General features: G+C 36.8%; 4 protein-coding genes and 1 long non-coding RNA gene across 9 annotated transcripts; 3 read left to right on the plus strand and 2 right to left on the minus strand.

Moving 5' to 3' along the window:
• The first annotated feature begins 1,498 nt into the window (after positions 1–1,498).
• On the plus strand, positions 1,499–4,711 carry LOC116305710 (uncharacterized). Its single transcript, XM_031715674.2, has 2 exons — positions 1,499–2,458; positions 3,965–4,711. Exons 1-2 carry the CDS (start codon positions 2,123–2,125, stop codon positions 4,427–4,429), a joined length of 801 nt encoding a protein of 266 aa, XP_031571534.2. The 5' UTR covers positions 1,499–2,122; the 3' UTR covers positions 4,430–4,711.
• Positions 4,712–8,101: 3,390 nt separating this feature from the next.
• On the minus strand, positions 8,102–9,081 carry LOC148910378 (uncharacterized). The gene is made up of 3 exons (XM_089031681.1): positions 8,946–9,081; positions 8,418–8,601; positions 8,102–8,332 (listed from the first exon to the last, which is right to left on the minus strand). Exons 1-3 carry the CDS (start codon positions 9,017–9,019, stop codon positions 8,102–8,104), a joined length of 489 nt encoding a protein of 162 aa, XP_088887807.1. The 5' UTR covers positions 9,020–9,081.
• Positions 9,082–9,423: 342 nt separating this feature from the next.
• LOC148910379 (uncharacterized) lies at positions 9,424–26,060 on the plus strand. 5 transcript variants are annotated; one of them, XM_089031863.1, is made up of 18 exons: positions 9,425–10,157; positions 10,339–10,472; positions 10,561–10,590; positions 11,582–11,626; positions 12,219–12,278; positions 12,380–12,427; positions 12,837–12,890; positions 13,360–13,416; positions 13,730–13,771; positions 21,949–21,981; positions 22,268–22,334; positions 22,421–22,445; positions 22,549–22,947; positions 23,153–23,179; positions 23,582–23,648; positions 24,057–24,149; positions 24,422–24,449; positions 25,451–26,060. In XM_089031863.1, exons 1-17 carry the CDS (start codon positions 9,886–9,888, stop codon positions 24,445–24,447), a joined length of 1,479 nt encoding a protein of 492 aa, XP_088887989.1. In that variant the 5' UTR covers positions 9,425–9,885; the 3' UTR covers positions 24,448–24,449; positions 25,451–26,060. The 5 variants fall into 5 exon arrangements, with proteins under 5 accessions (XP_088887990.1, XP_088887989.1, XP_088887988.1 ...); XM_089031862.1 differs by having other exon boundaries at positions 9,426–10,157; positions 12,216–12,278; XM_089031861.1 differs by having other exon boundaries at positions 9,427–10,157; positions 12,377–12,427.
• Positions 14,608–17,364, minus strand: LOC148910380 (uncharacterized). The gene has a single exon (XM_089031760.1). The coding sequence runs from the start codon at positions 17,347–17,349 to the stop codon at positions 14,608–14,610; it is 2,742 nt and encodes a 913-aa protein (XP_088887886.1). The 5' UTR covers positions 17,350–17,364.
• On the plus strand, positions 20,800–21,435 carry LOC148910381 (uncharacterized). Its single transcript, XR_016120066.1, has 2 exons — positions 20,800–21,003; positions 21,240–21,435. It is a non-coding gene; the product is annotated as an uncharacterized LOC148910381 (long non-coding RNA).
• Positions 26,061–26,599: the final 539 nt, after the last annotated feature.

A 26,599-nucleotide genomic window follows, 5' to 3' on the forward strand; every position in this document is an offset into this window, starting at 1 on the left:
ATAACAACAAGTGCTAAGAAGCATTTTTGACTAGTGACCTGTGCACGCTTTTAAGTCGCAAATTTAATGCTTAAGGACTTGTCATAAAGTGCAAGGGGAGGGGAGGGGGTAAATTCCAAAAACTGGAAGACTTTTTTACGCCACCCACACGTATATTTTTGCACGAAAAATACATGGCCCACCCAGGTTTTCAAGGGCAAAAAATTAAAGGACCTCTTAAGTGCCCCATATCATTGACAGCCCACCACTTTCAAGGAGCACTAAATTATCTGCCCCACCCCCTTATTTTACCTGCCACCGCTGTTAAAATTTTATGGACTGATGAGGCGAATGATGATGATGATGATGATTATGATAATAATAAGCTATCATCACGTGTCTAAAATATTTAGCTTTACGGCTAACAGTGCATGACGTAATAGGTTGCTATCAATAGACGTCACTTCCGGTAAAAGCTCTTTTTCGATGGCTTTGTAGGATCCTGGAGGTTGTTTTGATCTCTTGTTTTCTGGTTTGTTGTCGTGAAAATAGTCAAATACAATAGTTTGAGGATTTATTTTGAATGCTTTGACTTAGCATCCGCTAGTTGCCCCCCAGTCAACCGTCAACTCCAAAAAGTCACGTGATTGATAGTAAGCAATTATCATTCAGTCAATCGTCTGATCCCAGGTGAATGAATGTTAATCGAAGTATTATAATTATCCAGGTGGTCATATTTATACTGCCACGATAACAATAGCCTAATTACCTGAAGTAGCGTAATTGGCGGCATCGGTCTAATGAGTGCGAGTCGCTGTTTCGGTGTTGTGGGCGGTTTTATTTTTTCTAATAAGCCTAGTAAACGGAGCCGGTAAGTTAATAAGCCTTTTCATAGTTTAATAATCGATTCCATTGCGCATGCGATTTTATCCCGAATTTCTCACCTTCTTTTGTCTAAACATTCTTCTGTTCTTAATTAAACAAAAGAAGGTGAGAAATTCGGGATAAAATCGCATGCGCAGTGGAATCGATTCTTAAACTATGAAAAGGCTTATTGAGCGGTTTAGCGGTTTGCCAAGTTTGAGCATCATCCACGTGACCCAAACGCCTTAAACGAGCAGTTGCTTTAAAGTAAACAACAGAAATGGAAAGAGCGCCTTAATATTAGCAAGAAGACCAAGTATTATGTTGTTAAACAAGAAATGGCATTGAATATAAAATTGAATTTTTATTAAGGTTTAGTATGGGAAAATGCTTTGGTAAGCTTCGCCATTCATTCAAATTTTAATGTCACTTCTCCTGCAATACATATTACGAACTAAATCTTTCGCTTCTCACTAATATCGAGGTGATTTTTCAGTTTATGGTGTTCATTTTCACGGTGCTGTTTGTTTACTAGTAAGGAGATGGGTCACGTGACCTATTATAAGTACATGTCACAATTACTAAACAACTCATTCACGTATTGTGCAAATGGATCATGAGGAAAGAGCCGAATTACAACCATTATCGTTGAAGTGCGACCCTCAAAGTTTGATGTCTCGTTCGCCAACCAGAATTTCAACGGCCGTCAATCAAAGAACTAGAATCAATAATGTTCAATAATTTCTTTTAAAGAACTCCGCGTTAGTCGCTGTGAACCTTAAATCTGACACCTTCAATTCGACGTCTAAATCAGGTTGCCACATTTAACTTATCTAGTCGGATTGAATTGAAATTGGAATCGAATTCAGCACATGTAAAATGTGAGGTTAAACTAATTCATACACACGAATGGCTCCATGGCAACAATTGTTTATGCTTTTGGTTTCTTAGCAACGTCTTTGTTTATACCTTCCTTGAATGCGTAACGATCACTTTCACTTTTCATGATCACTTTCTAATCAGACAGCTTAACTGCATCGTATCTCAATGAATCTCGAATACCTTTTCAACTTAAAGCGAAAACCAAGACGAAAAATTATAAAGTGGCTTCGCCATAGGTCGCTGTTACCAGATCCCCTATATTGTGGAACCTGCAATGAAAACATGGTCCTCGATAAACGAAGGGAAAGCCATATCGATGGATATAGTTGGTAAGAATGACAAGATAGATAAATAATATTTGATAAGATAGATTCTCATTTAACAGCTTGTGAAATCTATGTTCTCTCCTAAACTGTCCTTCGCTTTTTCTCTTATGTCTAGGAGGTGTCCATATTGTTCGAAAAAAAGATCTCTTAGAACAAACAGTATCTTTGCAGCCTTTTCCAAAATCTCTTTGGGAAACTTGATGATTCTGATGTTTTTCTGGAGTCAAGATGCCAGTCAAAAACATGCTTCCAGAGCTATTGGGCTAAGTGCTAATGTCACTTCAAAATTTTACAGAATGCTGCAAGATCTTTGCTCTCAATATTTGGAGAGATATCCAATCCAGCCGTTTGGTGGTCCCAACTGCATTGTTCAATGCGATGAAAGCAAGTTTAACCTTAAGCCCAAGGTAAGAATAACGATGCCTTTACTGGCAGCAAAGTACTATTGTTTCATACGCATTCCATCTTTTCTCTGATATACTTTCATTCCCATTCCTTATACCTTTAAAACGTCCTTAAATAAAAGTAAGTTTCTAAAATAAAGCATATTGCGTTTTATTTTTGATCATCAAGCATAAACACCGGATTCCCCGAATCAAACTTTTCGCGCGGCCATCATTACTATTGTTAACCTGCTATTGTTTAGGCTCTTCCTTTATTCCTCCTCTTTAATTTGGATTAGCGTCTTTCTACTGTTGCCGGCATTTTTTATTTATTGACGGTACAATATCAAAACACTTTCACCTGTACCACTATAGTATCGTTTTTACGGTTTAGATAACTTCGCACAATAATTCACTCATATTCAGGTGGTTATAGAGATTTCACAGATAATAATTAGCGCGCGCGCCAGCCGAAGGTTTACCGATGCTAGATAATCTTTGTCGGGTATTTTTGAGACGTTCCAATTGAATTGCATGACTATCATAGGATAAAAAATAACAAACTTCTGACTTGTGAGGTGGTTCTATCTTGTGATGTGTTAATGTGGGAGCCAATTCTTATATCGTAGTTTTAGATGCTAAGGAGTTTCATGGATATTGTTATTTTGCATATGCGGACTAGAAGCACTGAAATACCGTTACCGCAAATACTATTTTAGAACTTATGTGAACAAGTTAACCAGAGTGAAAACTAAGGGAAATCTGGCACAACTGGTTGCATAAGGAAGTTCAGCGATTTTATCATCAGTCTCCTCGCAGAATTCCAACACAACGCGACTAGCTCATCTTCTAGTAAAAACGTTTTCAGAAACAAAAAATTGAAATTAATAATAAAGAAAAAAAGATTTTCCAGCGTCTCGTAAAAAATACATGAAAGTTACAGAAAAATATTATTGAACGAAAAGTTAAAAGTACATGTTTTCCGCAGTCTTTTTCCTCTTAATTAGATCGCAAAAAAATACTCTGGAATGAAAAATTAAGTCTAAACGTTTCTCTAAGGCTTTATTTTTGAGGATTGATGCGTAATGTAGGACCAATGTAGGACCTATTCTCCATCAAGCGGCCCTCTCACATAGCGAAGACCATCCGCCGCGACTACAAGCGCCTCCTCGGGTTTTTAGTGACACCGCAGGAACTATGGGAGACAACTTTTAAAAAAAATCAAAAATGCACTTCCGCTAGGGGGAGGAATAGGGAGAACGATTCACACATGATGTATTTATCAAGTTTTTTGTTTAGTGCAATTTAGTTTTTGTTTTGTTTTTTTGTTTTGTTTTGTATAAGTTATATTATAATAATTTTGATGTTTGAGTGATGAATTGCGCTAACGAAAAATCTCAAATAGTACGACTCCTACTAAAAGATACTGCTATGGAATGTATATTTTATAACTGTGGTACGCTTCTTAATCGTTTGTACGGAGTTACCCACATTTTTCATAGTTACTTACATATGTTATTCTTTGTATAGTATAACAGAGGACGTCGACGAAAAGAAATTTGGGTTTTTGGCGTGATAACCACAGAATTCGAACCGGCAAGAGGGCATTATCAAGTGGTTGCAAACAGAAGCCGACAAACACTTGTACCGATCCTCGATAGGTGCCTCAAGCCTGGAAGTGAGGTACATACGGATGACTGGGGTGCTTACGAGCAGTTAAAACTCCATCTCGCCAATAAAGTAACAACCCACAGAGTCGTCAACCACTCCATTAATTTCGTTGATCCTGTTACAGGTGTCCATACACAGAACATCGAATCAAAATGGAACCAATTAAAACAGAAAATCAAGGAAAGGCGGGGAGTTTCAAGCGACGACATTTGTTCTTTTCTAAATGAAAGAATATGGCGGGAATGGAATGGACCGACAGTTGAGGAGTTGCTTGCAAATCTGTTCCTCTCTATTTCTATTTTATTCCCCAACGTACCTGTTTGACAGATACTTGTAATGTTTCGAAGATGGGGTAACGTCACCTGTTAGTAGAAGTCGCTCATCTATTTAAGACGAATAAATACATTTAATTCTAATTTATATTCAATACCTATCGATAGCCAAATGGCGCACTATCTTTTTTTTATTCTAGGGTTGTTTATTTTCAAATTCAACTTGTCAGTTTCACTCTAAAGCTAGGTTAGTGTACTAGTCTGGCGAATACGAGAGACCATCCTAAGCCTTTAAAAAGTGGGGAGTATACTGGCAAGGAGCTTGTTTTGTTAATCGCCGAAATAAAAAATAAAATGATAGTAAAAAGTCATTATTAGTCTCTCCAGGCTTTATTCTTTCCGTTATTTTGTTTGTTCTTTCCCAAAATTGTTTTCTTCTTTCTTTCGTTCATTTATTTTCTATCATCTTTTATTAATTCCTTTTTTTCAATTTTAGTTTTATTTGTTTGTTGTCGTTTTTGTTTTTCGTCCCCCCTCCCTTTTTTATATAAGCGGTCGACTGATACTTTATCTATTAAATACGGAATTCCTCTCCCACTTCTCTCCTAGACACGCCGCCCCTGAAAGCGTCATAATTTCATTGCGAAACGAGAATAATGGAATTGTGTTGACAATTGTTAACCCTAACTTTCCCATTTGTAACTTGAACGGCATTTTACAGGGGTACATATAAAAAATCATAACTTCCTAGAATTATGTTATTTTATCCTCCACTTTTGGTGTAGTGTGCGGAAGAAACCTCTTATCAACTGGTATAAAATCCATTCCTATCCTCAATGTTTGTAAGAAGTTATCATTATCCGCTTGGAATGGTTAGATTTGCTCAAAACAGCTACTTTTCGGTTACGCACATTTCGACAACTTTGGCCAAGAAAATCCTTCTAACTCAACATCTACTCAATATTTTTGCATGAAAGTTTGAGGACATCTAGTACAGGTATCTAGAATGTATGTGCTTGAATTTAGTAGCACTACATTAAAACGGTGGAAAGATATTGCAATTTTTCATGAAGATGCACGGTTTTTGATCATTTTGAAATTTCTTCAAACCCTAGGACCTAGTGAAGTTCATACGAACTTACTTGAAATTTTCGTCCCGATTTCCTAATGAAACTTAAATACTGAGTGGATGTTTGGGGGCATCAGTAGACAGTGTTAAGCATGATCTAACCTGATTTCGTATCATATTGGGTTTTTGATCGATTAAGAAACCGCAGAATCCACGACCATGTTCCCTAATGTAACATAGCTAGGTTTGTGAAGTTCGTAAAATTTGAAAACAAAAGCAATGAAAGAGTGACTCCTAGGGAGGAGAAACAGCATCAATATCTGTCAATCCACTGTATTTGGATTGAAATAGCACGTTTTTAAGAGTACGAAAAATGCTATCTATTATTAGGTTACACTAGGGCCATCCATGAATCTAAAGATAGATAGATAGATAGATAGATAGATAGATAGATAGATAGATAGATAGATAGATAGATAGATAGATAAACTTTATTAAAAGTGTCAAGTTATTTAGCTAATGATATAAGCTAATTGGGGACACTATAAAAGAACCAAATAAATTAATACAAAAACTAAATAAATAAATAGAAATATACAAATATTTAAGAATATATGTATTCTAAGATATATAAATATGTAAATAGTGATTAACATTAAGTACTATCTAAAATTTTCACTACCCTACTCATATCCCAAGATCCAAGCCCAACCCCAATTCTCATGTAATTAAAATATAACTTCAGTAACTAATAACTAATGTAATGTTAATCAAATTTGAGAATATAGATTTGTTTTGTTATCGGCTAGTAGTAGCCTGTCAACTGGTCAAGTGTCCAGAGATTGTCATTATTCTGAAACTGAGACTTCATAAAATGTGCAATATAAAAACAGGCCATTACAATGACCATTGTTATACACCAACTGTCAAATCCACTCCTTTCGTATTCTGACTGGGAAAGAGGTTATCACATGAACGTGAACAAATTTCGACTCCTCGGGAAAACAAAACTCACTGTTTACTTCGGTCCCAGTCAACAAATGTGAAAAATACAATTACATGACATCCTTGAGGAGCATAATTATAGAGCCACTGATATACGAGCTCATGTTCCCAAATTCGCGTAGGTTCAGACCAGTGTTGTCTGAATCAGCACAGCTGCTATACAGCAGATCGATTTGGGTTTTTTGTCTACGTGCCATATAACGGCTTGTGACTATTTCGTCCACCTCCTCACCAAGGGATTCTGGTGCGTGGATACGAGACTCAAACACCTTCCTTACTGACACTTCAAGAGTTCTTAAAGTATCCACACCTACTTTCCCTCCCCTCCCAATATCTCTAGGTAAATCTTTGGCCACCTCCTCAGCTCTTGAAATAATCTCTTGCATTTTCCCTTCTCTCTCAAGTTTGTCGAGGAACCTTGAAATAATTGAGGTCATGTCGATTGCCGCCGGATTCATTTCGTCGTTTCTGTTAATAAAGTACACAAAGTTTGGTATCTCGTACTCGTACAGGTACTTACTTTAATAGTTATTGAGGATTTTTTTTCTTTTTGCATTTCACTTCGAATGCTTACCTTGTGATGGCTTCGCTGTCATGCTCCGCTTCTTGTTCATCTACTGGTTGTTCTTCTACTGGTTGATTTTCTAGCTGGCTGGCGGAATCGGTCGGATCAGTCTTCTAAAACAAAACAAATCAAAATCAAATACAACAAATATATTTAATTACAACTTGAAATTTGATGAAATTGATGTATCCTCTACTTTTTGCTGTTTGCGAAAAAACTTTCTTTTTCACTCCATGCTACTCATTATCGTATTTTCATACCATTTCACCTTTCTCTTTCTTTATTTTTTTCAAAAGTTTTATCCTTTATTATTATCCATACCTTTTGGACATCGAAGTGCAATACCACCGCTGCAACCCGTACTGAGGCTTGTTCCAGGTTGCAGCTAAGCGTAAATGAACCCCCGACAGTTTCCCCTTGCCGTAGCAAAACGGGGGTGGGGATAGTGGTAATAACATCATCGAAAGCTAATCTATTGGAAAACCAAAAGGAGTATTAGCATTTGTTCATCGGCTACCCCCCACCCCCAAATGTGTTTTCACGTAGAAATTTCAGTCGCTTTTATAATGCTTAATTAAGCAAGTAGGGATCGAATATTCAGAATACACAGCTATTCCAAAAAAGAAATACTGAATTCAGCATACTGAATAGCATTTTCCAATACCAAAAGGCATTCGAAATAAAAAGTTAATACACATAGATTCAGTATTCATTCTTTTATGAAATAGCTGTATAAAACTAAAAAGTTAATACACATAGATTCAGTATTCATTCTTTTATGAAATAGCTGTATAAAACTAAAATGTTAATACACATAGATTCAGTATTCATTCTTTTATGAAATAGCTGTATAAAACTAAAAAGTTAATACACATAGATTCAGTATTCATCCTTTTATGAAATAGCTGTATAAAACTAAAATGTTTCTCGTCTCATGGGTTAAGCCACCCTGCGAGCACTGTGGTATGTTTAACCCTCCTTGACCTTACCTCTGCGGGTTTCTCGCTTACTGTAATTGGATATATTCGGATTATTTGCTGAAAAGCATTGTTGATGGAACGGAAATTAATTTTTATTACTATAACTTACGCAATTCTTAGAAAAACCGGCCTTTTGGCCAGATTTTTTAATTTGATCTCTCCCGTGGAGGGAAACATCAGCATCCTCCATGCCAGGGTGTCCTTGTAAAATATAGGACTCATCAGTGGCTTATCTTGACTTTTTGCAAAAGCGAGATTTTGCTTGAAGTCATCGATAAGCCAGTGACGAGTCCACATGGCTTGAATGCCTTGTAAATGGATCTCTACGTATGGCGACTGATGAATAAAAACAAAAACAAAAAACAAGTAAAAAAAAAAGACAAATTAACAAATCACAAGTGGATGATAATGATGTATATACCTCTGACAAAAGCAGATTCATAAGTTCTGAGTTCCTCTCAGTCAGCAGTCGGTTGTGGGCATCAAGGTTCTCTTCTTGATGAGCTTGCATTTCTTTACTGTTGCCCCAAAATGTGCAGCCGTACACTCTGCACTTTCTTGGTTTTGAAGGGCATTTGTATGTAATGTGTTCTATGGCCTCCGATCTGTAAAAGAATGAGCAAAAAACTTATATAATTTTTATAAGCTAAGTTAGAATTTGCATACGTTGGCGATCGTAGTGGCACTTAATTTTTTGCCGGTATGATTCTTTGTCCCGCCTACTTATTCACCGTTCTTTTGTACAACACGATATAACGGAGAGCTATTTATCATACGAGAAGCACTAACGTCAACGTCAATATAATAATATGGAAGGTAAGGTTCATTTATGAAAAGTTGTATTTACGTCAGTTGAAGATCAACATTTACCGCATTACATTTGCATTTACAAACTAAAAGCCAACCGGATTGCGTGTTGAGACATATATGAGAAATAGGTTATACTCACAATGCGCTCGAGTGGGCTTCTTGCTTGGCGTTCGGAAAAGGACATTCGACGTATTTTCGTTCCATTTTGACCATCAATCAGGCATAAATATAACTACAACTGAACTGACAACAGAACAATCCAGGTCTATGACGGAGATTACAACACAGGAGGTCCAGACTCCGCTCTTGTACCCTAATACAGGGACGGCGGAACCCGGGGGGGGGGGGGGGGGGGGGGGGGCTGGAGGAGCTTTAGGCCCCCCACTTTTTGTGAAATTTTAATACATTTTCACTAAATTTAGCCCCCCCCCCCCCCCCCATCTTGTCATACAATGTCACTATTGAGTCCTCCAATCAAAAAACTGCTCCGCCGTCCCTGTAATATGATTCGCCATAATGGAAGCGCCTCAAAGCAAGGGTGGGTTCCAGCCCGCACGAAATAGTTCTTTTTTTACCCTTTGCTGTATTGTTTTATGCTTTTTCATTCCTTTTCTGAATAAATTTTAATTTTTACAATTCCAATTCTATTCTGAAGGCCTAAAGGAGGCTTCATTCGTGAGACGACAGTTTCCGGTTTAACCTGATTTTTGAAACTGTCAATGAATAGAATAAATAATCCAGATGGGATTGGCAGCTACTGTATTTCGATGTGAAGCCGATTCTTCATTACATATCACTACATTATATATAATAATTTTATGATAATATTATTATATCTTGCCATCATGAAATGCATTCTTGCTTTTTGTTGAGACTGATGAATTGTTTTACGGTAGTCATCATGTCTGGATAGCATTTGTGCAGCGTAATATGAGATGCCTTATATGCCAGGAAACGCAGGTATACGCCATTACTAGGGGCGGCGTTTGAAACGCTTTGTCACTGTTGTAGAACAGTCTTTCGAAACTTCGCTTCACCTAAAAAACATCGACTCTACTCTGAACTCTACTGCTAATACCATGGACCCAGCAACGTCTTCGAGCTCTTCCAGCTCCGGTAGCTCTAGTGAGAGCGAAAGAGAACCAAGTCCCCTGAGAACCAGGTCTGTGAAGAGAGAATTTTGGCTCTTAAAGCATCGGGTAAAGTGTATACCCAGAGGTGTACTAGAGAAAGAATTGAAGAATTCCGGCAGGGCAAAGTGGATTTCATTTTCCCCAAAGTTATCAAAAGATCAATTGGGGGATCTCCTGAAATCTTCCATGCCCCGCCTGGCTAATGTGTCATTAGACCGGTAAGTGACCTTGCGAACGAACATTATTAGACGAATAGAACTCCGATCTTGTAACTTAATATTTAAGCTAAGCAATAAACAAAGAATCATTATCAAAACCATTTTTTTAACTAACATGCATTAAATTGTTTATTGTTTGTGCACTTAAAATATTCGTATTTGTCCGAATTATATTCACCAGATTGCAAGTGATTAGATCCACTTCGAGAGGCTCGAAGATGGAAAGAGTAGCAGACTCTCTCCCTAGTGCGAATGAGCTGCTTTCGCTAATGAAAGGAACCAAATCCAAGAAGATTTTCTTGTTTCACAAAAAAGGTAATTGATGCATGGGGAAATAATAAACCATGTGGGCCGGTTACTGTTTAGATGATCCTTTACGAGCAATTGTTGTTTTTTGTTACAGATTCCAATAAAAGGTTATCCAGAGGCAAAGGTATGGGTATTTTGCATCGTGTTACAGTTCGCAGTGACGTCAGACTAATTACCACAGGAAGCCCAAGCAAAGAGATTTTGTAGAAACAACAAAGAATGTCAGGGAAATATCAAAACACTCCAAATCTTAAAAAAAGCTCTGCTTTTTCTCATGTATTCATGTTCTTTTTGGGTTCTGTATGCGATTGCAAGTCATTTGAAGACTTTTTTCCCTAACAATAAAAAATGCCTCAATTGGTCTTGAATTTGAGCACATAACCAAAAGAGAACCCAAAGAGGACGAAATAAAAAAGTAAAGCAGAGCAATTTTGATCAAAAACGTCATAAGATTTTGAGTGATTTAATATTTTCCTGACGTTCTTTATTGTTTGTACAAGATTTCTTTGCTTGGGCTTCCTGTGTCACAGCTCAATGAGTCAGTAAATATAGGTTGCCTTTTGTAAACAAGGACTGAACCTGTTATCAACTCGGTCTTCTGGATACTATGCTATGAATGGACTGCAGTATAAAATCAGTAATTCTTTCGATCAACCGAAGTCTGAAAGCAATCACATATATACAGTTGTTGCAGGAACTCTTTGAAGAATAATTCATAAAGTTCTAAGTTTAAGTCTTTATATAATACATTAACTTGATAAGAATATATGCATTAGCTTAGGTTCAGATGTCACATGTTTGCTGCATCAAGCCTAATTACCTTTGCATCCAGCAGCTAAAAAAACAGCAAGGATTACAATATAAGAATTAAATCAGCTCTTTTGCTTTGCACCAGATAGGAGATGTCATGTGATGTGTTAGGCTTACGTACTTCTAGCAGTTACAGGGCAAACAAACGCAAAGGACATTAGATTCGGAGCAAAAAGTTCGACGTCTGATCTGGCTGGCCTATAAGCTTGCATATTAATTAGTCTAATGAGGGAGTATAGGAATGAATAATTATTGTTCTTAAATCAGGTTGAATTTGGTTATGGACTTTTTTCTTTATTTTTCAGATGAGCAGCAAGAACAGGATCAGTCTGGAGATGACTTAGGAATTAGTGAGTATATTACTTTGATTGTCAAAATATTGAGACTTCTTAACCATTTTTAGTTTTTGATTTGTAATCCAGTTGGTCATTAAATTGCTTGAGAATTTAAAGGCTCACACTCTTGCTTCACTTTTGAGGAGACAATATTAGTGCAGTCCCCTCCAAAAAAAACCCTTGAAGGAATAATGTGCTCTATCTATTAGGGAAGGCTTCATGAAATTTTTCATTACATGCAGCGACATATTGTATATCATCAAGCAGCACATTCATATTATTGTAAATTATTGTAATATCATGAATGTAAATTGCACTCTATGCACTTTATATTTGGAACAAATTTGGCTTCAGAGAGGGTTTCAGGACTTCTGACCATATCCTAGTTCTTAAAAGATTAATTAATCATCAATATTATTAATTATCTAAGGGTAAACCACTGTTTGCATGCTTTATTATTGGTTTCAAAAAAGCTTACATGCAATAGTGTATGGCGAGAAGGTATGTTTTATAAATCGATCAGTTCGATCTGGCTGCAGTAACTTTTGCATGCATGCAGTTATGATTTATATATACAATTACTGTTGTTGTTTTTTTTCCTCAGCAGCAGCAGCATCAGCAGCATCGCCATCCATCAAACCAAAAACCGACAAGAACCACACACCATGTAAGTTTATGGATGCAAAAAAGGAATGTATTTAACTTCCAGTGTATGAATGCAGTTATGATTTATATATATATATGATTATTGTTATTGTTTTTTAGCAGCAGAAGCATCGCCATCCATCAAACAGAAAACCAAAAAGCACACACCATGTAAGTTTATGGATGCAAAGAAAGAAATGTATTTAACTATTAGTGTTAATAACTATTAGTGTATGAACGCAGTTATGATTTATATATATATGTACATATGTATATATATATATATATATACACACACAGCCATTTGCAAAAATTATGGCCGTTTCAAATATAAATACAAGTATATCGAAAGTATATCAGACAGCAGGGCGGGCTATCTTTCTTGATATTTTTTTCAGAAAGCCCTAATGATAAACAACTCGAAAAAATATAATGGAGGATATATACATCCCATAACATTTGATATGCTTTTGATATACTTGTATATATATTGGAAGCGGCCATTTTTGCAAATGGCTGTGTATACGTATATATATATATATATATATATGTATATATGATTATTGTTATTGTTTTTTAGCATCAGCAGCATCGCCATCCATCAAACCAAAAACCGACAAGAACCACACACCATGTAAGTTTATGGATGCAAAAAAAGAAATGTATTTAACTTCTAGTGTATGAATGCAGTTATGATTTATATATATGATTATTGTTATTGTTTTTTAGCAGCAGCAGCATTGCCATATATATCCCACACACAAAAAACCAAGAATCACACACCATATACTGTACGTTGCATACAAAAGTGTATAATGAGTGCTGTTATCTTTTGCTCATTTATCATTCCTGAGTATTGTGAGATTTCTAACAAATCAAAGTGTCTGTGTTCTGATCTTATCGAACACAGAATGTCAGCAAACAATCCAAACTCAAGTGGAACCACAAAGTCGCATGAAATGTACAGTGTGAAATGTATTCATGCATGTATGTTTTGAATGCCACTGTGAATCATCCACCCATGTATCCATTCATCCATCCATCTTTCCGTCCAACCATACATATATCCATTCATCAACCTATTTTTTGAATATATTTTTCAGCAACATCAGCATCAGCATCAGCATCAACACCAAAGCTTTTTATAAAGCACACACCATGTAAGTTGCATGGAAAACTGTTTAATGTGTTCAAGATGATATTTGGTTTCATATATATATATGATCATCATGTTATTTAATTTTTAATTTTTCTTTATGTGTTCAATAACTATCAATATATTCTCACATGCACAGGACTAGCTGTTACATTATATAAGTAAATATATTCATTTATATATTGTATACTGGTCACCAATTAATACATTTTCACTAAATTGTTTGACTGACTGGTCTTAAATCAGTTTAAGTAAAGTTATTATTATTATTATTATTATTATTATTATGTTGATTTATATAAATTTTTTTTTTATAGCAATGGTTGATACTTCATTTCATGAAGGTGGTGGAATCATAGGTAAGTAAATTTTATTTCATTGTTTATTTTATTTATTTATTTTTTACATGCCCTTTTTAATATAATCATTTGAATTTGAGTTGATAATCTTTAATTTTTAATGAGGGAAACCTACTCACTAAGCATGGTTTTCAGTAGTGCCCTAAATAAGAATATACAATGACTAATTTTACGATAATACAATTAAAGAAATATGAATAAACAAAAATATGGATAAAAAGATAAATACGATAAGATAAGAAAAATGTAAAGTTATGAAATACAAAAGAGCCCGTACGAAACTTTGAGGCTGAACAGAGCGAGAATCAAGCGTGATTCTAGCCATACTTAGCTTTAATAGCCATGATTAGAGCGAGACACAGCCAAACAGAGTAAATGTTTGGTCCACCTTGAAGAGCCATACATTTGTCTGGCTTGTTTATGGGTCCGAATCAGGCTTTAATTTTGTGTGAAGCGCCAGAGGTCACAACGGAATAACTTTCCAAGGATCGCCTAAAACCTGAAGACTTTATCTGGCCATTTTATGGCCCACAATCAGGCCTGACATAATTTGCTTTATCTTAACCTAAAATTCAGATTCAGAGGCGCGGCTCGATTTGAAAATAATACGTCCGATCGCTTGGTAAGTTAGAGTACCACTATTAATTATAAATCAGTCCGAGTGGAGGACGAAAATTTATATCGTGGGGTTTCTGAAAAACGAATAACTGAAGTCACGTCCTGCAATTAATTATCTGTTTTATTTATGGTTTCTAATTACAACAATATAACTTTCCTGATATTTTTCGTTAGTATTTTGATATAATCAGATCTCCACCTATTACCCAACGTATGTCTTATTCAGTTACAATGCTACTGTTTGGGAATTCACATATATATGCTTTAACTGGATTACAGTCAACTACAGAAATATAGATACAGCAAGCCTTAATGTTCGTGATGTCAAACATCATGACCTCATCAAAGTCACAGGGGTTGACAGATGTAATATGTACATTTGGATTGTAGTTCATACACGCGATAGGATGTGCGACAGCAAGAGTGTGATCATCATGCTGTATGAAATATGCCACTTGTGCAAATTTGGTCGAACCTCCTAAAAAACATTTTACAGTTGCAGCATTTCGCCTCTGTAAACGTTTATATGCTAAGCCATAAATTTCACCAACACCGCAAATTTCTAATCTATTGAAGGCCTTGACCTTTTTAATTAACGGAAAAGACCCAAGCCATTCTTCTAAGGCAGTAAATTCCCTGGCGTTCAATTCTTTTAAATAAGAAGATCCTATCGCATAAATCCCATTCTTAATTTCAACTCTTTGTTTACGTTTAGGGGGATAAATCAACTCATAACAAACTGTCTCTATTTCACTCCCTACCGGTATGCATGACTCTTTTAACTCCGGAAGTTTTTGCGTCAGACAAACAGCAGATATGATCTGGCTGTCAATAAACTGTGTTCCATGAATCAGTTTTAGTATGAATCCATTTTTATCCTCAAAAGGGAAACAACTGTGTGTGTAAAGGGGTCCCAGGTCTTTAACATTTGCAGTCAAATGTAAAAGTTGGTGTACGTTCATAGAACAGTAACGCTCCCCATACAATTTAGAAAATGTTTTACAAAAATTTTGTAATGCATTATTAGCTTCTTTTAAATTCTCTTCTGAAATGGAATCTTTCAAAAGTAGATAGATAGCGTGAACAAATAACGTGTAATGTGTAAAATAAGAGTCAGGCAAAATGGCATACAATGTGGGAAGACCATAAAATAACAAAAAGGAAAGAAGTTCACTCGCCTTCCAATATTTGAGATGTTGCGATATTGATCGTGGCAGTCTCTTAATGTTCGTAGTTGGTGTAATGTGCTCCAGTCGTTTATCTACTTTACCAACTAGTTTGGAAATGCTGAATTTTTGACCCGATAAACTTGAGCTAAACCACATGGTCAGTAAGTGCTTCTGTACCCCAAGTAAAACCCCATGCATATAATCAATAGCTGTACCCCTTACAACATCAAAATTGTCAAGAATACTTAACCATGATGGTCCTTTTACCCCGTTAACCATGTACCTTTTAACCCCTTGTTTCAGTTGTTCAAGCGCTCTTTCAGCATCCTTTTTAATGTTTTCTAATGTTCGTATTGGTCCCGAGGGGTCATTTTCCTGATACGGATATATCCAAGTGTGTCCTCTAGCACTTGTTGCGAATGTCTTTCCAGGCTGCAAACATTTCCAACAACCACATTCTCCATTGTACTGCATGCTGTTACAGAGAAGGCAACGTGCAGGAAGATCACTGGTGGTAACAAGGAGAATGGCTTTACAATTAAACGTTCCCCTCTCTGGAGAAGCAAATTCAACACCTCTTTCCAAAGTTTTGAGTGCAAGAAGGTGTGGTTTGAGAAAAGTGAACATCGCCGGCTTTTTCTCCCCAAACCACAACCCAGCAAAAATCATGTTCTCTTTGGCCATTCGCTTTTGGTATGGAAGCTCATTAATGACTAGGTAGAGAGGCCAAATTGAAACTTTGGAAGACTTGAAAACTGGAACTCCATCTGTATTAAGAAGGAACGATATGTTGTCAGGAGACGACAAGATGCCTTTCTCAAATGCTTCTTTATATAGCTTTCCATCGTAAATGTCCTCAATGTTGTCACGGTTAAGTTTTTTACGATGAAACCTGTATTGAATGTCACTGTAGAAAGAAGGTCTTTTAAAAAAGGTTTGCAGTTGTTCCACCAGCGGAAGTTCAACAAAATATGATTTGGTTCCTCTCACTGTTAGATCCTTTAAACACGCAGTATTAGAGCACGTTTTACTTTTCGCTTCTACTGTGGCAAGGCAAAACGAACAATAATAATGTAGAATGAGAGGGTGCTTTAAGTTTGAAAAATATTTCTTGAATCTGTTCAAAGTTGTTGGTAATACATGTCCACATGGCAGCAATAGATTGAGTATGAGTAGAAGTCGACTAATTGCATCTGCTGGCAAGTTAAATTTCACTGCATAAAGTGAGAGCAGAACCATGACAGCACCGATTTTTATTGAAGCTCCCGGGTAAAGTGGTTGTTGGTCATTTTTTTCTTTTTCTTCTTTACCCTTGTTCTCCATTTCATTTTCATAAAAATAGCTTTCGTTTTCATCGTCTCCGAATGTCTCAGAATTCACTAGGGAGTCCTCAGATAATGTCAACATCTCGGCTATCTCTTCAAACTGATCTTCATCTTGTTCTTGATCGTTGTAATTGGCATGAATATTTTCTTCTAAAGTGTTGCAGTTCTGCTGTGCTTCTACTTGTTGTTCATGCAAGGCTAAGTCATACACTTCGTCCCAAAATTGATCAATTTCATTTTGTGTTGGTTCGCTCGTCGCGTGAGAGTCAGAACACTCTTCGGTGGTGTTCGCTTCATCTTGTATTTCAGGCGTTGTGATTTCCGGAATCTGATTAATATTCAGTAAAGGGACTGTTACCTCAACATATTCTGAGTATTCGTCAAGTGAATCAGTTTTGGCAGTTTCTTTATCAGACAGTTTTCGTTTTTTGGTCCCTTTCCTACTGCAACTTAAATTCTCAGCCATACTGAACTAGTATAGTTGTATTGAGTTGATCAAATTAAATATAGGATAATAATCACACTTCTAAATGAACTCACTATTTTGGTTACACTCCACACGCGTACCAAGTTGTTGTAGCATTCGGGTTCCCGACTAACACACCAAACTAGCGTGGTAACTCTCCTTTTATAGTCCAAGGATCTTGAAGGACAGCTGCCAGTCTAGCTCAGTTTTATCTTAACAACCAGTATGTCGTGCACCCCCCTTACTTAGCCTAGTTGGTAACTATGCAGTGAGAAATCTTAGTTTTCTTACCACTTGGTAATGAAGTACCTAAAGACGTACACTCCTAAAAAGACTAACTCTTTGTTTACCATCTTATGAAAAGAAATCAAACTTTAACTCAATTTGGTACGGGAATAACTTAGTTAGAATTTCCGAAATGGTAAACAGAAAATATCGTAAACAAGTCATAAACTAAGCTAACATATTAAAATGATATTTAAGGACAACCCAGATTTAAGCGTCTGTGGCACCCGCGTATCCAACAAAACTAAACTAATTTCTAAAGAGATCGTAGGTTAATGAAGATTTAGCGCTAATGAGCACATGGCTAAACAATACGCGAACTAACCCGAATATTCCCGTGAGATCGTTATAATCGGAACTGATTTGTTAGCGCATTGTTTCAGCCATGCACAATCTATTGCTGCGGATTAACTCGTTATTCTTTGTAGTAAGAAAAGACTTCCTAAAGTTACTATAACTTTTATCCTGCTATTATGACCAACTGGGCTTGAATTTGACTTATTGACTAAACGGTTGAGCTAATCATTAACTCGGCTAAAATTCTCTGTCCTCACATTAGCATCCCATTGGTTGTTCTGTAGATAGTTTCAGGTTCCATAATTTTCGATTTTTTGGCGCTTAAATCTCGACAGTTGATTTATAATCATCTTCTCTCAGAGTACGTGTAGCTGCCAGATAATTTTATAAGCGAGAAAAATCCGACAATGTCTAGTTCTTATGCATGCATATATTTTGCATCGGACAAAAGTGTTTCTGTAATACCAAAGTCCCGCTGCACTTTAAGGGGCACTTTTAACCCTAGCCAAGAGGTGGAGGTTATGTGGAGAGACTCTAGTGGAGAACGAGTGAGATATCTCGGAAAAATTCTACAAATTGGCCCAAAAGGTAAGTTTTTTACGCAATTGCGTAGTAAATAAGTACGGTACAAAAACAATGGTTGTATCCATTCATAATATATTGTAGTGCTTATTACATATTTTATCTAACTTTATTTTCATTCGACTTAAGAATACGCGCGGCCGCCCACTTATTCATGCATGTTTTTTAGAAATTATGTCAATTAAAAATTGACTCGTAAAATTCTAACTTTAGTTGTTAAACCAACTGCATTCATAGTTTTTAGGGTATTACAATGCAATATTGATTTATTTTACATACCAGTATATATTCTTGCACTATTTTACCCTTAAGTAGAAATTAGCATAATTAGAATTTTGGCGCAATTCCACCAACGTGGTCTCTGTTGTTGTAAGGGAAGTACGTTTATTATTGGGGGAGGAGGGCTGGGACTTCAGAGGGGAGGGTCATCAGTAAATTGAGCTTTTGTGGCAGGTAAAACCTTTTTAATTTGATGAAAGCTAGGAAAGGGTTAACTTAATACCGAAGGAGGGTCATGAATTTCTTACTGAAGGAAAGGGGGAGGGTTACAATAATTAAAAAGAAAGGTTACTGCGAACCCCACCCCAGCCCTCCCCGCCAATACAAAACGTACCTTCCCCAACTGAATTTATATATCTTATTTCAGTTTGTATATACTTTTAAATTATATGCAACGTATAAGGTAAAGAGTTCCTCTTTTGTATTTATAATACAGGTAAGCTTGATATTTATGCAAAGCTAGCAGAGGAGCGCGTCAAAGGTTGGTTCTTGGGAGGCGACAATGTCGAGGCCAATCTTTACACTATAACTGCCATTGATCTAGACAATGTGATAGATGAAGAATCGGGTCTGGAAGAAGATGAGCGTCCGGTAACAGAACAAAAACGAAAAAGGAAGGCATCGAAGCGACTACAAGCGAGCATGGAGGGAGATGAGGAAAATAATGAAGAAGTTGAGCCACCGGCCAAACGGAAGAAAAATAGGCAACAGTGCACCAACTTAATGACATCTGGAGATGCTGCTGCTGTTTTAGCGGGTCAAGAAATAATAGAAACGATCACTGACACCATTTACCGTTCTGCCTTTCCGCCACTCGCCCGAAACAGCAACAACAACGACGACAACCGGAACAACAGCAGTAACGACAATAACAACAACAAAAGCAACAGCAACAACAACAGCAACAAAAACAAGAACAACAGCAACAGCAGCAACAAAAATAAGAACGGCAACAGCAACAGAAACAGCAGCAGTAACAACAACAACAACAGGAACAACAGCAGCAACAACAACAGCCACAGCAACAACAACAACAGCAATAGAAATAGCATTAGCAACAACAACAGCAACAGAAATAACAGTAGCAACAACAGAAACAACTTGAGCAACAGCAACAACCAAAACAACAGCAACAACAACATCGACAGCAATAACAACTGGAACAAAAGTAGCAACAACAGCAACAGGAACAACACCAGCGACCGCAACAGGAACAACAGCAGCAACAACTGGAACAACAGTAGCAACAACAGCAACCGGAACAACACCAGCGACAGCAACAGGAACAACAGCATTAACAACAACAACAGCATGCGCAGGAACGATAGCAGCGACGACGAAAACACTCCAGACTTTGTACACCTTGAAGAACAAGACCAGCAGCTAAGTGGAGTCTTTAGACAAGCTCTGCAATCCCTTTCTGACACAGACAGTATCTTTTTAAAGGAATTCGAGACAACAGCACCTTTCGAAGAGCTTGAGTCCTCTAAAGAGTCCACTGGGGAGCCGGTACAAACAGATGATGAGCCGATTGCCCTTCGTGCGAGGATTTCGGCCCTTGAAGCTGAAAACGAGGAATTAAGAAAGGAGCTAAATGCTCGAAAACAACACCCTAGTAAGTTTAACACTTGCATCAAAAAAAGTTATTAAATCTTTCTCTCTATAGAAACTTTATTTCTAACATAATTCTCATTTTTTGTGCCAACCGCTCATTAACCTATTGTTTCATTTTTCTTTTCAGTTCCATCTCCTGAAGTCTGTGCTTTTTTAAAAGCATATGCAAGTTCTTTCGATGAACAAACTTGCATGGATATGCTTGAGGATGTTTCAACCACCACTCCTACCGAGCAATACAAACTGAAAGCAAACCTTTCTCCGTCAGCTGAGGTAATTATTTTCGGGAATTATTTACAATTGTATGTATAAATTTTCATGTCCCTTTATGACTTTGACTTCTGACTCAGGGCACAAATAAGGTGAGACTCCTCGAATCAACTGATGTCTTCGTCGACAGGACGAAGTTAAGGATCGGTACGACGGCAGCACAGAGCAAAGGATCGAACGGTCCACAGTTTCTCCTCCAGAAGCTCATTCCTTTGGTTTTTTCTGTGGAGGAACTGGCAAATTCCTGTGGCCAAGGAATGACAACGTCAAAGGTCACTGAAGACAGCAAAAAGCCGCTTGATGCAGTGAAAGTTAATGCTTGTAAAGGTTAGGAACGATCAATAACTCGGTTTGAGTTTTGCCAAAATTCTTGTGACGATTGAATGCATCGCTTTTGTTTAGATTACACAATAGAAATAAGTTGTTCTCTTTTGTTCAATTACAGTTATTACTACAATCAATTCTAAATAAATGTTTCATGCGTTCACTCTACAGGGCATTAATTTCTTTTCATAAATCAATTCTGCCGTGATTAATCCCCTACCTTTTATAATATGTTGCAGATTTTGTCACTGCATTTGCTATAAAGCAAAATCGAGACATTCCACCACCGAAGACGATAAACGAATGCTTTACACAGCAAATTAGTTACGCTCGAGTAAAAGTCAACAGAAGCAAGGGAAAGTTAAACAGTTTGTAAAATGATACTGCTGATGTAATACCTATGATAAAGAGCATAATAAATACTGTATCGGATTACTTGTTTGAGTTGTCAATGTACCATTTTGTAGATTGAAAGTTTTAAAATAGTCGCGTGGTAGGCTCAAATTACGAGCCACGCAAACAAACCATAATCACGCCATAACACAGCCATACAATATGTATGGCCCGACAACTATCGCTCTAAGCCTGAAAATCGCTAAGCGTTTTTCGTTCATTTTTCACGCTCCTGTCAGGCTTATTATGGCTCTGTTAGGTTTATTATTTTCTCGCTCAATTCTCGCCACTGTATGGCTAAAATGTCAGGCTAGATTTTCGCTCGTGTCTCGCCGATAATTTTCGTACGGGAGTGGTCTAAAAAGTCTTATGATATATACAAAATATTAAAAAGCTAATAAATATTTTTAAGAGATCTCTTGAAACTATCCACTGATGTTATTTTCTTATGATCTAAGTTTAATTCATTATATTCTATTTCATTATATTCTATTCTATTTTATGCAATAAATTGAATTTACTGCATTGAATTAATTTAGCTTTTTCTATTTACAGTTGGAAAGTTTCGCCGCGGTGAAGAAGAGCCTGGTAAAATAACAAATAACTATCAATGATTGTTTTTAATTATTGCGCACAGTTGGCTTTAAAGTTAGAATCTTGTGGGGCCATGTTACTATCCTCCATACATGTTCCTTATTGGAAATCAAATATTTTATAAATGCAATTCTAGCTCAACCTGCATTGTATTGTTTATGGAGTGAATGGCAATGTTTTAGCACAGTGCGCCACCCATCGTATATCCACATTTTAAAGATTTTTAGTGTAGCTATACATTAGTATGTTATGTAATTCTAACATGATTTTATTATTACAGTGGAAGAACTTTTTAGTGGCATTGACATCTGTCAAAAAGACCTCACCGTTTACAAGCTGATGTTAAGGTAAGAAACCAATTTTATTGGATTAAGATTACTGAATCAGAATTAAAATATGCAAATTCATACCATTTCCTTTTCTTTTACCTTAGCAATAGCCAGCAGTTTTCAAAACATGTAAGTAATTAATGATGATGCCACTTTTTTTGTTTTACTGTTTCTGTTTTACATTACCTCCATTCATCTTGTGTATATTAATTGTACTTTTTCTTCACCAAAGTCATCCATGCAACACACACCACAGCAACTACACCAAGAGCACCTCCAAGAGCACCACCAAGAGCAGCAGCAACAGCAACTACACCAAGAGCGCCATCAACAGCAGCAGCAACAGCAACTACACCAAGAGCGCCACCAACAGCAGCAGCAACAGCAACTACACCAAGAGCGCCATCAACAGCAGCAGCAACAGCAACTACACCAAGAGCGCCATCAACAGCAGCAGCAACAGCAACTACACCAAGAGCGCCATCAACAACAGCAAAAGCAGCAACAGCAACTACACCAAGAGCGCCATCAACAACAGCAAAAGCAGCAACAGCAACTACACCAAGAGCGCCTCCAACAGCAGCAGCAACAGCAGCCACTTGACAGAAAATACCACGAAGTTGCATACGAGGTTTTCGGGATGATTTTATTTTTGATATTGTATATTATTGTTTGATTTATTCAAATTTAAATTTATACATTTAAATTTAATTAATTATTTTATTTTATTTATTTATTCATTTCAATTTATTTTCAACTAGCAACTTGTTAAAATTCATGATTGAATAACAATTTAAAAAACTGATTTAATCATATTTTATTCCATTGTTATTCAGCAATTATTACAAGATTCAGATGATGAGGTAAGTAAGTTTACATGTATGTAAGTGCATTAAGCTGGACATGTACATTATACAATTGTAGGAAAAATGGAATGACCTTTTTGTAGTCCAACTATTAATACCACTAAAATGCTTTACTGCTGATATATTTGCACAGTGTTAGCCTCAATTGCACTAGAATGTTTACAAATGCCAACGGAAGGCAAATATTGTTAAACTAGAATGGTACAAATACTTTGAATTTCCACGAGCTGTTCTGTTAATTATGAATTTATTGCATGCAGTTGAGGCTAACACCATAGGAAATGTGTCTACCATGCAAGCTGTAGTCACTATAACTGCACTGTGTATCATTGTGAAGACTGAAAAGGCATATGAGTTTGATAGCTCTTTTTTGTGTGTGTGTTTGTCTGTTTATTATAGGTTGTTTTTGGTGGAAGTGCACCACTAAATGCTCATGGGAATGACTCAACATTAGTAATTGACAATGGTTAGTTGAAAGTATAAATTTTATGCATGTAATGTAATTGGTTAAATAAAAAATGCTGATACTGCTGCGTTAGATTACCCACCGAAATGTACATAATTGGCATACTGGTATTGCAAACCTTAGGTAAGTGCACCAGTAAATTAGACTGTTTCTATGCTATATGAGATGCTGTACATAAGGAATTTTGATATACAGACAATATATAAGACAAAAGCATTTTTTCATTCATGCACATCATTAGGACTTCCAGTTCAAACCATTCAGTTGGATTCATTTGCGTTAGGTTATGTGAAGTTTGGCATCTTGATCTGAAACAAAAACACTTTAATAATCTACTATAAATCCAACCTATGAAATTCAGCAAAAGTTCAATCTATATCTATCATGAGGACATACTCTTTTTTTTAGAAGAAAAGCTGGTGACAAATAAAAAACAAGAAAGAAATAAGAGGCGGAGGATCAGGAGAAGGCAAAATGAAGAAGAAAGGAAGAAAATGAGAGGTCTGTTCCTGCATTTTTTTTTTCTTTTTCAAAGAAATCCAAACAATAACAACTCAAAGAACCAAATATCAAAGAAAAAGAAAAAAGAACGGAAAAAAGAAAAGACTGAAATAATCCATGTTGATAGCATTGAATGCCATAGAGATAGTTATTGTGTTTGGGTTTTCATTTGTCAATACATCTTAGTATAAACACGATTATATTAACATTCTGTTTCAATTTATTATTTCTCATATCTTATCAATGTCAATTTTCAATATCATTTTTTCCAGCTCAGTTTATTAAAGACTTTAACTAAAGGTAAGTACTGTTGTACTTACGGGACATCATCTTAAGCCTGGTTCGCACAAGCAACAAAAAACAAATGCAAACCCAGACAACATACGTAGATTCAGTAGTGTTCTGCCCATTGCCAGTACTTGTTTTTCTCTCACCTCAGTGAAAACTGCAATACTGAGGCTGCGTATGTTGCGTTTGTTGAGTCTGCGTATGTTGCGTTTGCGTTGCTCATATGATCCAGGCATCTGTGAGGGGAAATAGCCATGGTAATTCCATGCCTACCACCCGGAAGGTGCTTTAATTAGCTGTAGCATCTGCGAGGGAAAAGCATGATAGGAGCTCTCATGCTTTGCCCGGAAGGTGCTTAGGATAGTTACGCATCTGTGAGGGGAAATAGCCATGGTAATTCCATGCCTACCACCCGGAAGGTGCTTAGTTATGGCATCTGCGAGGGAAAAGCATGATAGGAGCTCTCATGCTTGCCCGGAAGGTGCTTAGGATAGTTACGCATCTGTGAGGGGAAATAGCCATGGTAATTCCATGCCTACCACCCGGAAGGTGCTTGGTTATGGCATCTGCGAGGGAAAAGCATGCTAGGAGCTCTCATGCTTGCCCGGAAGGTGCTTAGGATAGTTACGCATCTGTGAGGGGAAATAGCCATGGTAATTCCATGCCTACCACCCGGAAGGTGCTTAGTTATGGCATCTGCGAGGGAAAAGCATGATAGGAGCTCTCATGCTTGCCCGGAAGGTGCTTAGGATAGTTACGCATCTGTGAGGGGAAATAGCCATGGTAATTCCATGCCTACCACCCGGAAGGTGCTTAGTTATGGCATCTGCGAGGGAAGGGCATATATGTCTGACCCGGAAGGTGCTTAGGATTAATTTTGAAATGAATTAAAATCTGTTTTGAACATCCGTGCGTTGGGGATTATGTGTAATTGGGGTTGATATTAGCGCCTCTTACACATAAACCCAATCAAATGAATATGATGCTCTGTTTTTCCTTCTTTTCCATTTCAGATTGACATCAGCAAGCAAGTATTTTTGGCAAGAAGAATAGATACATGTAAATAAGTAAATAATAATATGCAAATATTTAAATGTGCAAATGGCATATGAAAGATATGAAACTATGATCAAAAATGGAGTGCAGACAATATATCCATGAAACAGATCTATATAGTTAGCACTAAATAGCACTATAAAAACACTAGAGTGCATTCAGTAAACCCGTGAAATACGCGTAGTTATTTAGCGGTACATGCCTGTAACTAATGCTCCTTACGGTTACGCGTATATTTCACGGGTTTACTGACTGCACTCTGGAAAACACCGAATAGTGTTTGCACTATCCTTTCACTTCGATTAAAACTTACTTTTTGCCGGCATAAAATCAATTGGGGTAGATGTTGACTCTCCCTCTTCCCCTGGACCAGTGTTGGTAAAGAAGTTTTTGCGTTTGTTCGTTACCTTACTTTATTGAAATTTGTAAGATAGATTGTGTAAGTTCCCTGTTTGGATAATATTCTGGTTTGACGTCTTTTGTAAAATATATTATTTTCTGTGTGTGAGTATTTGTATATATGCATTGTTAACACATACTGCTACCAATAAAAGACGTTATTTCTTATTGTGATGATATCCAATTGCAATGTGTGGAAAAGGACATGATCGGTATATACGATTAGTGAATTATAAAACTATCTTGAAACGCATCTTCGCACAGACATTTTAAAATAACTGTTATAAATGTCGCGTTCTGATTGGTTTGGAGCGCGTGCTTTATGAGAGCACACTGCACGCGTGCGCACTTTCAGTTGCGTCATTCCTATCTATTATTGTAATTTGTATTTTATAAAAGAAATAAACTTGCTTGATGTGCTATGTGCAGTCATAAAGCACTTGAAGATTGGCAGAACACTCAAGAAGTTTCCAGAAGCACTCGACTACGCGTTGTGCTTCTCAGTCCTAACACTTCTCTCGTGTTCTGCCAACCTCCGCGTGCATGCAGCACGCGCGCGCGTTTTCTATTTCTTCAACATTCGAAGTACTGCTTGCATTTGCACAATATTTTACAAACTTTTCTCGAAGAAGAAAGTACGGTGCATACGCAAATAAAAAATCAAAACCATACACAAATGTAGGCAAAATTATGTATGAAATATGAAT

This window comes from Actinia tenebrosa, unplaced genomic scaffold (genome assembly GCF_029948245.1).
Source record: "Actinia tenebrosa isolate PJP-AT-01 unplaced genomic scaffold, QUT_ActTen_1.0 PGA_scaffold17__23_contigs__length_9995812, whole genome shotgun sequence".
NCBI lineage: Eukaryota > Metazoa > Cnidaria > Anthozoa > Actiniaria > Actiniidae > Actinia > Actinia tenebrosa.

Coding starts and splice junctions, on each gene's coding strand:
- LOC116305710 (XM_031715674.2), top strand. CDS start 2,123: ATGTTCTCTCCTAAACTGTCCTTCGCTTTTTCTCTTATGTCTAGGAGG. Junction 2,459..3,964: donor AGTTTAACCTTAAGCCCAAG/GTAAGAATAACG, acceptor TTCTTTGTATAG/TATAACAGAGGACGTCGACG.
- LOC148910378 (XM_089031681.1), bottom strand. CDS start 9,019: ATGGTCAAAATGGAACGAAAATACGTCGAATGTCCTTTTCCGAACGCC. Junction 8,602..8,945: donor GAAGCCCACTCGAGCGCATT/GTGAGTATAACC, acceptor ATTCTTTTACAG/ATCGGAGGCCATAGAACACA. Junction 8,333..8,417: donor TGAATCTGCTTTTGTCAGAG/GTATATACATCA, acceptor TTTATTCATCAG/TCGCCATACGTAGAGATCCA.
- LOC148910379 (XM_089031860.1), top strand. CDS start 9,886: ATGGACCCAGCAACGTCTTCGAGCTCTTCCAGCTCCGGTAGCTCTAGT. Junction 12,891..13,359: donor CGACAAGAACCACACACCAT/GTAAGTTTATGG, acceptor TATATTTTTCAG/CAACATCAGCATCAGCATCA. Junction 23,180..23,581: donor TACAAGATTCAGATGATGAG/GTAAGTAAGTTT, acceptor TGTTTATTATAG/GTTGTTTTTGGTGGAAGTGC.
- LOC148910380 (XM_089031760.1), bottom strand. CDS start 17,349: ATGGCTGAGAATTTAAGTTGCAGTAGGAAAGGGACCAAAAAACGAAAA.